This window comes from Papilio machaon, chromosome 22 (genome assembly GCF_912999745.1).
Source record: "Papilio machaon chromosome 22, ilPapMach1.1, whole genome shotgun sequence".
Lineage (NCBI taxonomy): Eukaryota > Metazoa > Arthropoda > Insecta > Lepidoptera > Papilionidae > Papilio > Papilio machaon.
Window position 1 is genome coordinate 1,523,465 of NC_060007.1, and position 17,443 is coordinate 1,540,907.

The 17,443-nt window shown below is 31.1% G+C and overlaps 1 protein-coding gene across 1 annotated transcript; it reads right to left on the bottom strand.

Moving 5' to 3' along the window:
• Positions 1–647: 647 nt before the first annotated feature.
• On the bottom strand, positions 648–12,756 carry LOC106712574 (FMRFamide-related peptides). Its single transcript, XM_014505178.2, has 3 exons — positions 12,680–12,756; positions 1,451–1,585; positions 648–1,107 (listed from the first exon to the last, which is right to left on the bottom strand). The coding sequence occupies exons 2-3, from the start codon at positions 1,573–1,575 to the stop codon at positions 681–683; spliced, it is 552 nt and encodes a 183-aa protein (XP_014360664.1). The 5' UTR covers positions 1,576–1,585; positions 12,680–12,756; the 3' UTR covers positions 648–680.
• Between the last annotated feature and the right edge of the window lie 4,687 nt (positions 12,757–17,443).

A 17,443-nucleotide genomic window follows, 5' to 3' on the forward strand; every position in this document is an offset into this window, starting at 1 on the left:
TAAATAAAGGATTTTTCACAATTAACATTTGGTATTTTTATAATACATTTAGAGTAGAGTATTGTATACATAACATGATTCATCAGACACGACATATTTAAGAGTAAATTTAATGTTAAAAATAAAAATACATTTATGTAAATGCTTCAATAAGTTAAATTTACATAACTTTCATTCGTAAAAACAATCGGTGACGCAAATATTTTTATGTTGAAAATTAATAATTTATCTTCATGAAAGTCTATAAAAAGTTTATTTCCGAAAAAAATCCGAAAACTATGAGTTTCTACTTTTTATACGTATGAATAAAAATATGTTGCCATACCTCTCTTTTAAAAAGATAGAAAAGCAAGATAGAAAAAAAAGATAGCAATATGTTTTCGTGCAAGTTTCACTATTCGAAGTTCAATTATGCAATGTGTATATGTTCTACATGTGTATACTTGTAGTATACATTTAGAGTAAATAATACAAATAGAGAGAAAATAAAAAAATCACACAAGAACGGATACATTCTAACATATCTTCTCATAAAATTAGTTAGGATTGTGTATTAGGGTAATAGAAATACAATCATATTTAAAAAAACCGTATATATTAAAGGTTATATAGATTTATCACAATATAGTAAGAAGGAATATGGAATCACGTCACGGTTTCTATAAGTAGGCGGGGTAAAATTACGTATGGCAGTCGTCGCATTCAACAGACCTCTTCCTTCTTTCATCTAGAACTTCCTCAGTCTCAATAACATCTTCACTATCACGGCCAAGTCTCACGAAGCTGTCTCTAGCTCGGTTCTTCCTTTGAGGATTACCGTTCACATAAAGATCGGTATTCTGTTCGTAAGTCTTTTCGTCATCAACAGACCTGCCTAGTCGAATGAATTTGGGATCACGGCCGAATCTGACGAAGTTGGAGACACGCTTGGTAGGGGTATCGTAATCCTCTTCGTAGGAGCGGAGAAGAGATATAAGGTCGTCGGTAGTGAAGGTCAGTGGTTGGGATCTGCCGAAACGTAGAAAGCTGTTGCCACGACGAGTTGGACGCTGCAATGATTCCCGGATCTCAGCGGCGGTCGCTTCGTGAGGGTATGAACGGCCAAATCTGTAGAAGTTTGATACATGTATTTTAGAAACCAAAAAAATAATAATAATCAAATTTTTATGACGTAATAAATAATGTTTGAAGATGTTTTCGTAAAGCCAGAAATGGTAAATAGTCTTTTTAGGAAATAATAACACGAATATTACGGTGAAAAGAAGCATTTTAAACATCAAGAAAGAGAAATTGCTGCACTTTCTTTCTACACTATTACAAAAAGACGCTTCGATGCAGGTTTCCAATTCTATTGGCTGCCATACACTACCTGATTCAAGCGGTAGGCAGCTGCTGCATATGCCTTAGAACTGTCGGTACTGACTAGCATAAATAATGCATAGTACAATACCTTATCATATTCCGATCAGCACTCCTTCGGCGTGCCTCCAGGTCGGGCGAGCGTCGCACAGGGTTGCACAATACGCTACTCAGGAGACACACCAACAGTAGAGTGATGCTTTTAGAACACGCCATACTTGCGAAGCTGTAAAAACAAAACAATAAGTTAAAAAACTGAAAAAGAAAAAAACACAAACACACACTGTTCACAACCCTACTTCATTCAACGATTGGACGTAGGCATTACATTTCAATGTCTTTAAAAATGTTGCAATTAAATATCTAATACTAGCTATCGTACTCACAGTTGTATTGAGTCCCTAAGGGTATATTTAAGTGCTCATTAAATGATTGACACAGAGTGTGTATCAGAGTGTACACGTATTTCTTGCTATGCAAGCTCTAACCTAGAACTCAAGCTTATATCACTCAAGCAAGTTTAAGTTCTAAACTAACTTAACGCTTGCAATAATAAATTTCATTAAATTTACTATTCGTTTCAGACAAATTACTAAAAGTTTTAACACCGTACATCAATACACATCTTAATATTCAATCAAATGAAAATTATCTTTAACTCAAGTGGATAAGGTGTAATTTCGTTAAGCGACGCTAGAGGTCATAGCTTCAGACACCATGGCGCCGTAGTGGGTAGATAATGTATTGTCGAATTTTCCTGAAACAAGTCAGATAAAACTGCTGGACGTTTCATCTAAAGGATTTCGTAATAAAATATGTTTTTCTTTCATAAGACAATGAGTTACTTTTCACGAGTTATAATATTAAAATATAAAAAACCTGAGGCACATTTTTTGCATTTATAATGTACTTAGCAGATGATACGACTTCATACTCGCGTAATCAAAAAAAAGTAGTGATAAATATAGCTCATTTCACCCCTGGATAGTGTACTTTCTAAGGTACGAATTTTTTAGAGAAAATTTTACGAGGTAAGAATTTTTAAATCGATTCATTTGTTTCGGAGCCTATTCAAAGCAAAGAAGCAAAAAATTAAATCTATCTTCGTAATTTTTTAAATGTTCATATGAAATTTGAAAATTGCAAACCACATTGGTACATGACGGAAATCGAACATGGGACATTCGGATTACAAGTCATGCGCTTAACCCCTGAGCCACCCACACTTTACAAAAGTGTTATACCGGTCAAACATAATCCTAGTATTATTATGTAACAAACGAATATAGATAGCTGGATTTGTTCCAAAAAGTTTCGAGAAACAATCGTCATTGTAATAGAAATTGTAAAGTTTCTTCCTAATATCGATTCATGGTAACTATTAATAACTTATTTAAGAACGTTAGAGCTTAAAATGTATTAGCAAATTGTTATTAACCAAAAAATAGTTTCAGACTCTACATTTATTCATTCTCAGGGAAATCGTCGTTATTATTATCTCCATGACCTTTTCCAAATCAATATACCTACCTATCATCTCTATCGTCACCCCCTTCTTAATCATGTCACCTTTCACGCAATCCATCCATCTCTTCCTAGGCCTATCTCTACGGGTATACCCCCCACACTCGTTGGATAGATAACGTTGGATAATATTTTTTTAATAAAAAAAAACTATAGGGTGATTCCTTTCATAATCAATAATAATTGAATTGACTCCACATTTGTAGCCTTTACCATTTGTTAGATATGATATCTTAAAAATAAAATTCTCGTGTTACAATGTTAGTTACCATACTCCTCCGAAACGGCTTGACCGATTGTTATGAAATTTTATATGCGTATTCAGTAGGTCTGAGAATCGGCTACTATCTATTTTTCATACCGCTATTAAGTTTTTTTTAACTGCGCATGGACGGAGTCGCGGGCGACAGCTAGTATCAATATAATATTAATGCAGTAATAATGACCATTATTAATAGAAAAGAAAGATGAATAAAATACTCGTAATAGTTCGACTAAAGCTCAATAAATTATAACTTGGCTAATGGATTATTTATTATTTATGAATTATTCGTATAATTTGTTCTCAGTAAGGCGATACATAACGTGTCGATGTTCACAATACTTATAAGCGAGTGATTTCATTGACGAAACATCTTTTATGTATACGCTTTACGTAAATATGCACAGTTATGTTAAGCGGTCTAAAAACATTTTGAAGTAAAAGGAATAAGTCGGAATATTCGTTCAAAAATATAATAAACATTAAACGGTTATGTTTTCATAGAATACTAGCTGTCACGCAAAAAAACTCAATTAGTAGCCTATGTGTTCTTCTAATTTCAGTTCAGACTATGTTCTACATTTGTCCCAAATTTCGTCAAGATGCGTTTAGCCGTTCCGGAGATACCTTCAAACAAACATCCATCCATCCATCCTTCTACACTTTAGCATTTATAATATTAGTAAGATGATAATGTCATTTCAACTAAAGATATGTCAAATTTAAAGTGGACCTTATTTTAATTAAATAAAACAGTATAAAACATTTAATCCTCACAAAATAAACTAACAATAGTCATAGTCTTACAATCAATATTCTGAAATCAAGAAATTGAATGTGGAAATGGAAATCTGGTGACAAATTATAAACCAGTTTGCGGCTTTGATTCAACCTCGCTCGGTTAGTTCGGTAAACAGTCTGTTGAAGTGAGTTTAAGTAATTTACAAAGGCTTCAAACACTAACGAAGGGGACTACAATCAAATATTAAAAGACACTTGGACATCCACTATGTTAAATAACAACTGAATTTAGATTTTAGTTGAAAATCCTATTTAAAGTGTCAGTTAATTTTTATATTCATAATTATTTTTTAAAAACCAAATCGCGTCATGTTTCTGAAAATATTGCTAATAGATGGCGTTGGTTACGCTTTAAAACACGATATTGTTATTATATGTTGTATTTAATTGAAGCAAAAGTTAACTACTGTTTATATATGAGTTAATAGCATGAAAATCGGTTAAGTTACAATTAAATTTGGTCATAATTTCCGCCAAAGTTCAAAAGTTATAGTGCCAATGAAAGGAAGATGTTATAAATAAAATAGAACTGTATCTTTGGCATTCAGTAATTTCAATTGTAGGACTCGAAGGAAAGTTTTGTTAATTACCAAAGGTTCATAGATAAAAGTTCTTCCGATGTATTTTATAAGAGTTAGGAAAGTTTGAGTAGTTACACTTAAGGGGGCGCGATATAAATAATGTTAATGGAGGTATAAACTTGAATGGGTCGACATTATAGTTAAATACAGTAATACTAGCTGTCGACTCCGTTCGAGCGTAGTTAAAAATACTTAATAGGGGTATGAAAGAGATAGTAGCCGATTCTCAGGCCTACTGAATATGCATATAAAATTTCATAAAAACCGGTCAACCAGTTTCGGAGGTGTGTGGTAACTAAAATTGTGACAAGAGAATTTTATTATATAAGGGAACATACCCATACTACGTGACCTATTTTTTAAGATTTTTCGACCCCTCCCTCCCCTCGGTGACCATTCGTAGTATATGCCAAGACCCCCCCCCTCCCCCTTTAGTTTTCACGTAGTAATTCATAATTATGATTTTTAATCATTTCTCAGGCAAAAATTTAAAAAAAAAATAATTTGACGTCTTTATTGCATAAGACTGCAATAAAGACGACTTCCAAAACACATAAAACTTCTTGTAGCCTCCTGGATAGAATCCGCAGAGGTCGCACGCGAGGCAGGTTGTCCACTGCACCACTATGCACCAACTGCGAGTTTACAAAGCGCTAAACACCGCGCTATATTCGAATATAGGTCGAAAAAATACGAGATTTCTCTCATTAAAATCGACTACGTGACAAAAAGCTGAACCCCCCCCCCCCCTCCCGTGACTGACCGTAGTATTTTAAAGACTCCCCCCCCCCTAAACGGGTCACGTAGTATGGGTACGTTCCCTAAGATATAGAATGTGGTAAGGTTATGTTGCCATTTAAATAATTTCGTTTAGATATAAAACTTTACCCCAAATAGTCAATCGGTTATTTGTAAAATTCAATAACTATTACCTTTTAAATTTAACAATTTAAGACAGTTTTTCAATAAAAGTTTAAAGAAAATTTCATAATCAACTCGATACTTTGGTAATTACCAACAGATATTTTCAATTTGCGGCTTTTTTATCATGATGGCTACAGAATGGTTCGATCTATCCTACTGTAGTTAAAAATATGTGAAAGCGTTATAAATTTTATTTGTGCAAAAAACAATAAGATTAATGTCTCTGACCCCGGTCATATCTTAAAGTATCAATTTGTTTCAAGCATCGAATAACTAAGAAAATCCATCGATATAAAGAGGTCGCGGGTCGACTGTACCCTTATAATATTACTATGACGTCATAATGTCACGGGTATCCGTTTATGGATACAATGCGCGTCGGGTTCCGACTCTACCGCGCTTTGTTATCCACTGACAGCTGGCAATAAGGATTATGAACACCATTCATATGATTATGTTAGCCTGGTACATTTGTTTACTTTGTTGTGTTAAGTTAAAAATAATATGTTGCTTTCATTAAATGTTGCATCGCCAATAACAAGTTAACACAATGTCTAACAAGATGAACTTATTCTGAACAAGTCGTACGAAACATTAACAAAGTTCTGCACAAATATAACATTATCAAAGGCAAATAAATTTCAATATGAAATTTAAATACAGTAAATAAGTTGGTAGAAATTGCCGGCGAGTATTTTTCAGTCATTTTTTAGTCCATTTCATTGTATAATGTAATTATAAATAAATATTATGTTATAAACTAAATAATTATAACTTTATACTTCTAAAAATGCACACCTTTATTGAAACAATAACTTATTCTTACAACAATTTTTAAGAAATCAAAATTTATAATCACATAGTTGAGTCATCGTGACGCGTTGAAAATTTTACATCGAATTCTGAAAGTTTACATCATAATTCGGCAATTTGTCAAGTTAAGCGAAGTGAATAAGGTATTTACAACATTTTCTGGCAACTTGTCAGCCTTTTAGTAATTTGGAAGTTACTAAACACTTTATAGATCGTCCTACAAAGAGCACTTAACTTTCAGAGAGAACAATAACTCAACTTGAACATAGAGTACCGAGAAATTAGAGATTATAATTATATAGGTATTTCCAATTTATTAATGTATTTAATATTACTTGAAAAAAACAAACATTGAATAAAAAAAAATTAAATCGAGATAAAAGTGACACGAGCTTTTGTGGCTAATTAGAATGTTTTGTAAACTAGCTTTTACCCACGACTCCGTCCGCGCGGAATAAAAAAAAAGAAAACGGGGTAAAAATTATCCTATGTTCGTTTCCTGGTTCTAAGTTGCCTACACAACAATTTTCAGCTAAATCAGTTCTACCGATCTTGAGTTATAAATAGTGTAACTAACACGACTTTCTTTTATATATATAGATAAATGAATTTTGTTGTTTGATTATTTTAAATAAATAAAATTGAAAGGTAATTCGGTATAAGATAGAACGTAAAAAACTATATGTAGAGAAGAAACATTAGATGTAATTAGGATAAATTCTGAATTGGATACTAACGATGCAAAAACTTTTGTAAATTAGCAAGAGGCAGATGTTCATTGAATACGATATATAAAAGTAGATTGGTTTCTTTTATTTTCATTGTTATGTTGAGAATAAAAACATTTGGAGAAATGTAACTAAATTGTATATTGTATTTGTAATAATTTTGTATTTGGAACAAACAATTTCAATAAAAGGTAATAAAAAAAGGATTTTTATTTAAATTTTACTGTCATTTATTTACACACTAATTACACAATTTTGTTTAATAAATGCTACAATTTCGATAAATCACAATAATCTTATTTAAAATTTCAACTCTGATAATGTGTAATAAAATCGTAAATTTTGTGTAATTCGTATGAGTTAATTCTCCTAACAATAAGTACTTATGTAATGTATAATGTATTATTATTTCCGAATATTTCAGTAAGCTAGAGATTGTTATTACATAACAGTACAATTAACTAGCAAAAACACATTATAAAACATTTTATTTTAATATGGGGCAAAAGAGCAGTGATTGTTGCGGCTTATTTATTTTAAACATATAAATTGTTTTATAATCAATTCCTTTTTGTTTTGACGTATTTATCTTGTTCGTATTTTTATAATATTTATCACGTCTAGTTATGATATGTAAAATATATTATATATAAAAATAAATTCAAAATTATATCTTGAAGAGTGAGACCCTCAATGGAAAGAGGTCACTGATGCCTATGGATATCCGCAACACCAAAGAAAGTAAAACTACTTAAATTACATCAAGAAATGTACCTAATTCATATTAACTCTTCTCGAACTTTCCTCTTAAGCACGTCTATCCGGCAATCCAAATCTATTCTTAAACGAACTCTCTAGTTAATTAATTTACTGCGAAACCTTAACCATGAATTGAATTATTACCGATTGAAACATATATTAGTTTAATTATAAGGTAATATGAAATGATATTCCAAATATTTGTAGACCTTGGAAAACAAAAGAAAAACAACTTGTGTTAGCAGGGTTTCCACTGCTATTTATATTTTTTAATAAACATTAATAAAACATGTCTCTACTAGATGTTTCAAAACCTTCATGGAGTTTAGAAACTAAAAATCTTTGAAAAATTAATAGGAAAGTCTCCAAGATACAAATATTGTTGAATATTCATACTTAAGCTTTTATGAGTAAGCAAAAAACCTTTTAAATTTTCCTCCACATTCGAATGAAAATAACCGAAAAAGTAATATGTGAATTCGTTAGCTTTGAACAAAATTTTTGATTACATTCGTCCAGCGTATCTTGGGAGCAACGTGTATGAGATATAATTCCTTTTTTTAATATCCTTGGTGTGTAAGCATACAAATTATTTCAGGAACACTCGGTTTTAAATGTTTTTTATTTTTATTTTAGTTAGATCTTATATATATATAAAAGAAAGTCGTGTTAGTTACACTATTTATAACTCAAGATCGGTCGAACTGATTTAGCTGAAAATTTATGGGGAGGTAGCTTAGAACTAGGAGACAAACATAGGAACTTTTTTATCTTGTGTGCATTTTTTTATTCCGCGCGTACGAAGTCGCGGGTAAAAGCTAGTTTAAAATAAAATTAAGTTGTTTTATGAATGTAAAAATTCTACAAAAATAATTATTACATTTTTCATTTGAAGTCGTCTAAATATTATAAAATTATAATAAAAATAATAATAAGAAATTGTTTAAGTTAAACAATAACCTCTTGAGTGTTAGTTAACTTCAATCTTTGTCATAAGAAAGAGGTCCATCAAATTTCATTTACGCGTCTTGAAAAGGGATAATGAGATTGTGTTACTATTTAAATTTTGTCAAGTTACAAAAACTTATTTAAAAAATGAATAAACTATTTACCAGATAAATGGCATTACTTTTATATTTAAGTAACTTTAGTGAAGTAGACGGAATTAAAAAACATCCATACTTAGCCCAATTATCTCTTTAATTTACAAGATAGCATATTTTTGATTTCAATATAAATCTCTCTAAATTATAATCCTAAGTTTTTTTCTATTTCCAATCTAAGTTATTAACTGGAAATCGCTGAAACAAATGAAGATCGTTTCAAATCAACACTTAAATTGTGCATGCGTTATTTGCTTTTTAATTAAGTTAGCGAAGTGCTGAATGAAAATTGTGTTATAGTGTGTCCGACGCAGATCTACTGTGACTAAATGTTCGAAGTATTTTTCCATTTTCAAAATAACACGGATAATTTTCTACAATACAAAAATAAACAATTTGCATTTTAGTTTCAATAAAAGCGAAAAAAAAAACATCACCTATTACACTAAGGCGACAGATTGAAGTCCTTGAATTTTTTTTTACGAGATATCAAAAAGATATTTAGTTAATTTTTATCAAAGGTATTTTAAACATTATCTGATCAATTATTAGTACATTTTCAAACAAATAGATTAAGAATAGTAATTAAAAAATACAGCAATACAAAAATTTGAGATCGCAAATTGATTTCGGATCATGAAAACCAAAGCAGCTTTTTTAAACCTCAATCAATAAATCTCAGAACCAATTGATTTATCTTAATCTATCAGTGTACAATATTTCCAAATTGACGACACACTCACGCCTAAATCCAATCAGGTGTGAAATGTTTGTAATCTCATTCAATTACATGAACCATCGATCTTTAATTTGACAGGACAAATTGAAGTCGTGTTTAACATGATACATGCTTGAGTACCAAATATTTCGTATAAACATACATCGGTTCCTTCTACCTGATTTGAAAACTGTTTATTTTGTACTGACTGATTTTTTTAACGTGCAACAAGGTTTTTATTGAATACTAGCTGACGCCAGCGACTCCGTCCGCGCGCAATTAAAAAATGGGGGGGGGGTTATGAAAAATAGATGTTGGCCGATTCTCAGACCTACTGAATATGCTCACAAAATTTCATGAGAATCGGTCAAGCCGTTTCGGAGGAGTACGGTGACGAAAACTGTGACACGATAATTTTATATATTAGATTAGAGTTTAGTTTCAGTATAAAATGTCTTATATCAAAACTCTACATTCCACACTTTAGAAGTAATTGTAATTTTAAAAATTCTATTACTTTTGGCGGATAATATAGCAAGTGATATACTTGACTTAATAAAATATGCTTGACTTATGTTGTTTGTGCATCATTTTGCTTTGAATCATCATCATCATCAGCTCACTATACATCCCCACCGAGGGGCTTGGGGACCCTATCCTAAGTTAGGGGTGACTAGGCCATAGTCAAGTCACACATATCATTGAATTTCTTCTCAGATATATGCAGGTTGTATCAATGTTGGATAAATGTACATACGTAAATCGAAAATCGAAAAATACATTGGTACATGGCGGGATTTGAATACAGGATCTGCAAATTGCAAGTTAAGTGCTTAACGCCTGAGCCACCTCTTTGCTCATTCAGTGATATTTATATTATGAATATGTTTGCGACGAGGAAGGAAGCGCACTATATTAGCTGCAGCGTGAATTTCCTTTAGAATGTTTACTTTTTAGCAAAAAGAGAAGATTGTAAATCTTTTACAATATCCTTACTTATATCCGTTTTAAGGTTTGTATGCAGTATCATGTTTGTGTTAAATACATTTTATACAGATTGGAAAAGAAGTCGTAATATTAAAAAACAAAAAGAAATCATTATTGAATGACTAACATGTTTGAAGAACACAAACGTCAATAAGGGTGCTTTATTTTGTGATTTTTCGAGTAATTATTATTAATTTTGTGAAACTCTCTAAGAATTTTGATAATTGGATAATAAATAAAACACTAGTTTGTTAATAAAAATCCATACAATAATTATTTATACAACAAAGTATTCTCCTTGAAAAAAACTTAAATAACAATATTTTTTGTATGGATATTTCATCAAAGAAAACCCTTGTCAAAACTGAAAATTTTATGAAACAACATTGAAATGATAAAATCGAAAACGAGATAAACTTAGGAAGGACGAACTGAACGTATCTTTTCAAAGGAAACATGTACCATTTTATTTTGGAATCATTCCAGATTTCATGCGGCATTTCTGTTACCAACATTAGCAATTGCGGAGAACATGAAAAGGTTGTGTTTGAAAGTATAAATTACTAGGAAAGAAACAAAACATGTTTTTCATCGTAACACATTATGGGGTTTCCTTATTTATTCATTATACGACATAATATAGGCATTTATTTCCTACCTTTATACGATGATAAGATTACTTCGTTTGCTCAATAATTTGATTAGGCCGTGGTAAACTTCAAAGCGTTGCTTCATACTACATATTTCAACAGCTCTCATGAATATAGTAGAACATAAAATACGATTTTTATGGTGGAATTTTAGTGCATATTTCATTGTTGTTATTATGTAACAGTGTTCTGATGTTAGGACTATCTATCTTACTTATTAATCTGTCTATCTTATTATATTATTAATGAGATAGTTTAGATGGATAGATTGATGAACAGATCTCTATGAAATTTTATTTAGATATAGCTGTCGCCCGCGACTCCGTCCGCGCACATTAAAAAAAACTAAATGCGGGGTATGAAAAATAGATGTTGGCCGATTCTCAGACCTACTCAATATGCTCACAAAATTTCATGAGAATCGGTCAAGCCGTTTCGGAGGAGTTTAACCACAAAAACCGCGACACGAGAATTTTATATATTAGATAGAACATAGTCTGGAAGAACACATAGACTACCTATGATCCCGGAAATGTGTGCGATTTCAATGGGGTACATTTGATTTACATATTTAGTCAATAACTGTTCGACAGTTCAATATATCTAACTGAAATTTGGCACAGATATAGAACATAGTCTTGAATAATACTTTAGATTCTTTTCTATTTTTTTAATCCTGTGCAAAAAGTTAGAATATGATGAAAACAAGATGTCTACATCATGAGATTTTGATATAGTTATTGGGATAGATAGTGTTTGTAATATTTATTTTAAGATTTTAAAGATTTTCACAGATGTTAATAGGTTAATGTTAATAGGTAATATTGTGACTTTCAAGAGTTTTTATTGAGATGTTAAAACTTTGAGTGTTCTGTTTCGAGTAATCCGGATTATAGTCATCTTGATATATGTTATAAATTTAATTATGGGTAATAAACTTTTCATAAGACATCCGAAGAACATTCCGATCTGAGCTTTACATTTTTATTGAAGTACTTAAACGTAATAAAACTTGAATATACTTCGGAAACTGAGAACTTTAAAATTCGTAGCACATTTATGATTGAGCGCTTTTGACATTAAAAGTTTGTCTTTATTATGTGATGAATATTACACTTATTAAGTTATTTTCTAGGTTATTGTCTGTTTTTCTATAAGTTACATCAGCTAAATTAATTTAATAAGAAATAATTCAAATTTTAAAACTTGATAAATCAACGTAATTATTGTTTAATAGAAAGGTAACCGATTTAAATTATATTTTGGTAAACTATTACATTTGTTTAATTCACAGACCACGGTTATCAATTAAAAAATTTACATACAATGTAACATAATTTACACAATAACTTTTACCGAACTTTAACTTAAAAATTATTTTCACAAATTACGGTGTACATAAAAAATATGTAAATACTTAATTGTCATTTATATAGTAGAGTTTAATTTAAAATATATAAAGTTACTTACCAGTTATTTAAACGAAATTATTCACAAAGCACGTTCAAAGTTGCGCGGTCCCGTAGATCCGTCTACGGCGTAGCGAGTGCTCTACGGCTTTGGTGTCCGTAGCGCTGTAGCACGGCGTTATATGTGCGAACCATGGTGACGTCACTTGGCCGACGACCAAAAACCATCGGACGTGGGACGGGAGTACTGTTACAAACATAAGTCTTAGTAATTAAGCTATCTAAGGAATATTATTACCAAGTAAACATCAAGTATTATATTAAATATATTTATCTGAAGAGGGAATGTTTAACAAAATTAAACAGAGCATAACAATATTACCAACATCTTTGCTCTATAATGAGTGTACTATGCACCGTGTAATGTGTACTACATATAGTGTGTAATGTGTAAATATACAATAAATTAAAATATTAGATTAAATATAATACATAAAAACTAAAATATATCATTAAAAGGTGTCCCTTTAGGCAACGTTCCGAAGATACTGGCAGCGTTTATATTAAATATGGTGAAATAATAGGATACTTTATTAACATAATTTTATTTAACTTATGGCACATTTTCCAATAATGCAATTTGTAATGTATGTTGTAAACAGTTATAAATATCCGGTTTAATTATACCGTAATTTAAGAATTTATAGACATTTTTATAAAAGTAAATCCAGCAATGTATGATTTAATATTGCTGCTTTGAATTTAAATTGAATTAAAAAGTTCTGTACAAATATAGGCATGCCTTAAATCATTTTTTAATTACTCTTGATTTATTTAATGAATCCCACGTTTAATTAACGATCTTAAAACTTTCAAAGGACAAATGATAAACATTCAAATAAATATATCACTTTTCTTTACGAATGTACATCAAAGTTTTGTAAAATGTATTTTAAGTATTGAAATAGAGGTGAAAGTGACCCGTACCATCAATAAGATATGCGTAGGAGTAATAAATATTAACAGATTTAAATTGTAACCAAACAATAAGTGTAGGTACAGACTATATATAGGTACAATTGTGTACGGCCAAAATCAATATCCTATCTTTGAGATCGATCAGAAATTTACTACAGTCAGATCTCCGGATTACGGAGGGGTTTCGTTTCGTAAATGTATCTCGGATACCGAAACCGCTTTATAATATTTTGGCATGAACACGTGAATTTTCAATACGTGATTAACGGAATTGATAATAAGGATATTGGACTTTATATGAAACGGAATACATTATTAGACATAATTTTCCCAGCCTACGTAACACCACAGAAATTCATATTTTCATACACTTTGATAACCAGAGATAGAAATGTTTTGTACGGGTAATTCAGCTGTGAAAACTTACTTACAATTACTAGTAGGCCGAACATAGAGTCCGTGTAAAAGACTTCAACGAAAATATAACGTATAAAATTTAACTAACAAATGTAATATTATTTTATGAGCTTGATTTTTCATTACATATTTGTATTGTGTAATTTTAAGACAAGATTAGATATATATTGTTATCTTGATAATTTCTTTTAAAACGACTTTTATTGAATTTAATTACTTAGTCGCATTTTTAATATTCATTAATAAGTTGTTATTTATAGTAGTACTTATTAATAAAATAATATTATAAATGAACCTACTTATATCTCGGAAATCTTAACTCTTTCAAAACTTTACAAAGCACAACCTACGCATTCGAAGTATTGCGTAAATATTTTCGATGATATGATTTAGTAGTATTATGGGGAAAAAACAAAATCAACGACACTTCGCCTTGTTTTAATACATACTTAAGAAATATATGTTCCACCATGCCAATTAATTAAACTACATACACAACAGAACTTTTGTTTGTATTATAAAAGTAGCTGTCGCCCGCGATTCCGTCTGCGTTTAATTAAAAAAAAAACTTTATTAGTATCCTATGTGTTCTTCCAGACTATACTCTATGTATATGTCAAATTTCATCAAGATACGTTGATAGAACGTAACAGTTGTAGACACCAGCAACAACAACATCTGTTGCACGAATAGGTCGTCTAACCCGGTGAAATACCACGACCATACAGAACGTGAAGTGGAAGCAATTCCGGGTTTTGTATGATGAGTGTGCTGCTGGAAACCTACTTTTAGTTCTCTTCACACCTTTTTCTTATTCGGAAAGAATGGGAAAGGGAGGTGGATTTGGCAGAAGATGGGACGTATATGAAGGGGAAATATCCTCTTTCTGTGCATCGCCTTTTCCGTTGATTAAAGGTAGGCAACTCATCTGCATTTGTGGATGTCTATGGGCAACGGTCGCCTCGTTATTTCGACGATTTCAGGTGACCGTTTGCTCGTTTGCCTTTTGATATAAAAAAATCAAGATCATACATCCATCCATCTAAACATTCGAATTTATAATATTAGTAAGATAATTGACACAATATAGTGGACATTAAAGATTACATCAACACTAGATACTATAATTATATAACGAGTTATTGCTCGAAGTTTCTTAACAACAAGCGACGAACACTCATATTACGCTTGATAATATACCTTCATAGATACTTAATTCTGATTTATTATACACATTTATGTGAATCTAATAACAATGTACCAGTTACAAAGAGCAATTCATTTAAGGAACAGATATGTAATTTTAGAACAAAATGAATGAAAAGAGAAAGGTGAAGGATCATATCTATTTTATAATTACTATTATTAGTTCACGTTCTTAACTTAAACATTGAAATATCTCGTTACTAGTACAATTCAAAATTGTTTAAACTTTTGTGAGACATAATAAATTAATTAAGAATGGCTTAACTTACCTGTGATCGTCCGGTGACGGCACCGAGTAGTTTCGGACCCGTCAGGGTCCATCGTCAACTAACGAAACTAGTCGGTGCCGTCAACGAACGGTCACACGTGAGTTAGACCTTCTTAATTAGTACAATTTAGTCAACTGCGTCATCTAGTGACAATGTTTTAATTTTAAAATCATACCAAAGTTGTCTTTATCGTCATACTTTTTTTTTGTGTTAAAAATTTTCACACTTTTTATTTTATGCTATACGCCAAATTTTGTAAAGTTTAAATAGGTACCATTATGTAATTCCCACTACTTACGTAGGTTTTAAGTATACATCGACAAATCAATCGCACATCCTACGATAAATGGCTATTTGCCATCTCGGATACCAGACCTGATTACAGGCGTTGTTTTGTAAGTTGGCAATGCTCCGTCAAAAAAAAGTCAACAATAATGCAGATGTGGCAGTGAAATTTCACGGTTATAATTATATTTAAATTCGAAGAAACCATTTCATTTTATCTGTACGTACTCCTCCTGATAAAGAGCGTGAGTTATTCACAGATAATTAAGTAAATATACACATTCATTATAATTTTAAAACTTTACAACTGCATTTATATTTATATAATAACTTTGTTATGAAATTATGATAAACATGCTTGCAACTTCATCAGCTGTTGAAAAAAATATAAAAAAAAATGGCCTAAGTTACCCCGCAAACATAAGCTACCTTTCAGCAAAAGTCCCGTCAAAATCAGTAAAGTCATCTCGGATATTACTTGATACAAACGTTGATTTGCGGACAGACAGACAGATATTTTAAAAATTGGATTTTCGTTATAATTTTTTCCCCGATATTACAGACACTCCAATTTTATTAATATATACGGATATCTTCATGACTTATAATTATGAATGAAGTGCCAAAGCACAAAGAAGGTATCTAGGTGACTCATTACAAGAATAGTTAGTTTAAATTATTATAATAAGTTCCGACAACAAAGCGGACTGTATAGTTTATTCGCATAACTTAGTTAAAGTTTTTAAGTTACTTATTTAACAAAATGTAATTGCAAATATAGGGTAAATATTTTGACTTTCTCTATTTGAAAATGGAGCTTTGATAAAATTATTATAAGTTAACAGTAAGGTAGTTAAAGAGTCAAGTTAAAACTACTGGATACTTAAGGCTTTATTAAAATCAACTGTACATAAGTCATTATTACAGTAAGTTTCCACTGCCGGAAATGGTTAACATTTTAAATTGCACACACAAATTAAATGTCAAGATTTGAATCACAAAACTTACCGATAAATCATTGTCAAACTTTATTGTCGATTATTGAGATAAGTTTATATCTATATCTATATATATAAAAGAAAGTCGTGTTAGTTACACTATTTATAACTCAAGAACGGCTGAATCGATTTGACTGAAAATTGATGGGGAGGTAGCTTAGAACCAGGAAACGGACATAGGATAATTTTTACCCAGTTTTCTATTTTTTATTCCGCGCGGACGGAGTCGCGGGTAAAAGCTAGTCTATATATATATATATAAAAGAAAGTCGTGTTAGTTACACTATTTATAACTCAAGATGGGTCGAACTGATTTAGCTGAAAATTTATGGGGAGGTAGCTTAGAACTAGGAGACGGACATAGGAAATTTTTTATCTTGTGTGCATTTCTTTTATTCCGCGCGGACGGAGTCGCGGCTAAAAGCTAGTTACTAATATTTTAAATGCGAATGTTTGGATGGATGGACCGGATGGATGTTTGTTACAAAATATCTCCAGTATGGCTCAACGGATCTCTTTAGAACATAGTCTGGAAGAACACATAGGCTACTAATGAAGTTTTTTTTAATTCCGAGCAGACGTAGTTCGGGGCGACAGCTAGTGGTTCCAATAAATCCAAGGTGTGAATAAGAAAGTCGCATTGAACTAATAATATTTGACGCCTTTATTACA

Excerpts from the sequence above, each read along its gene's own strand:
- LOC106712574 (XM_014505178.2), bottom strand. The coding sequence starts at position 1,575 with ATGGCGTGTTCTAAAAGCATCACTCTACTGTTGGTGTGTCTCCTGAGT. Across the intron at positions 1,108-1,450 it reads GCTGATCGGAATATGATAAG|ATTTGGCCGTTCATACCCTC; the intron begins GTATTGTACTAT and ends AAACTTCTACAG.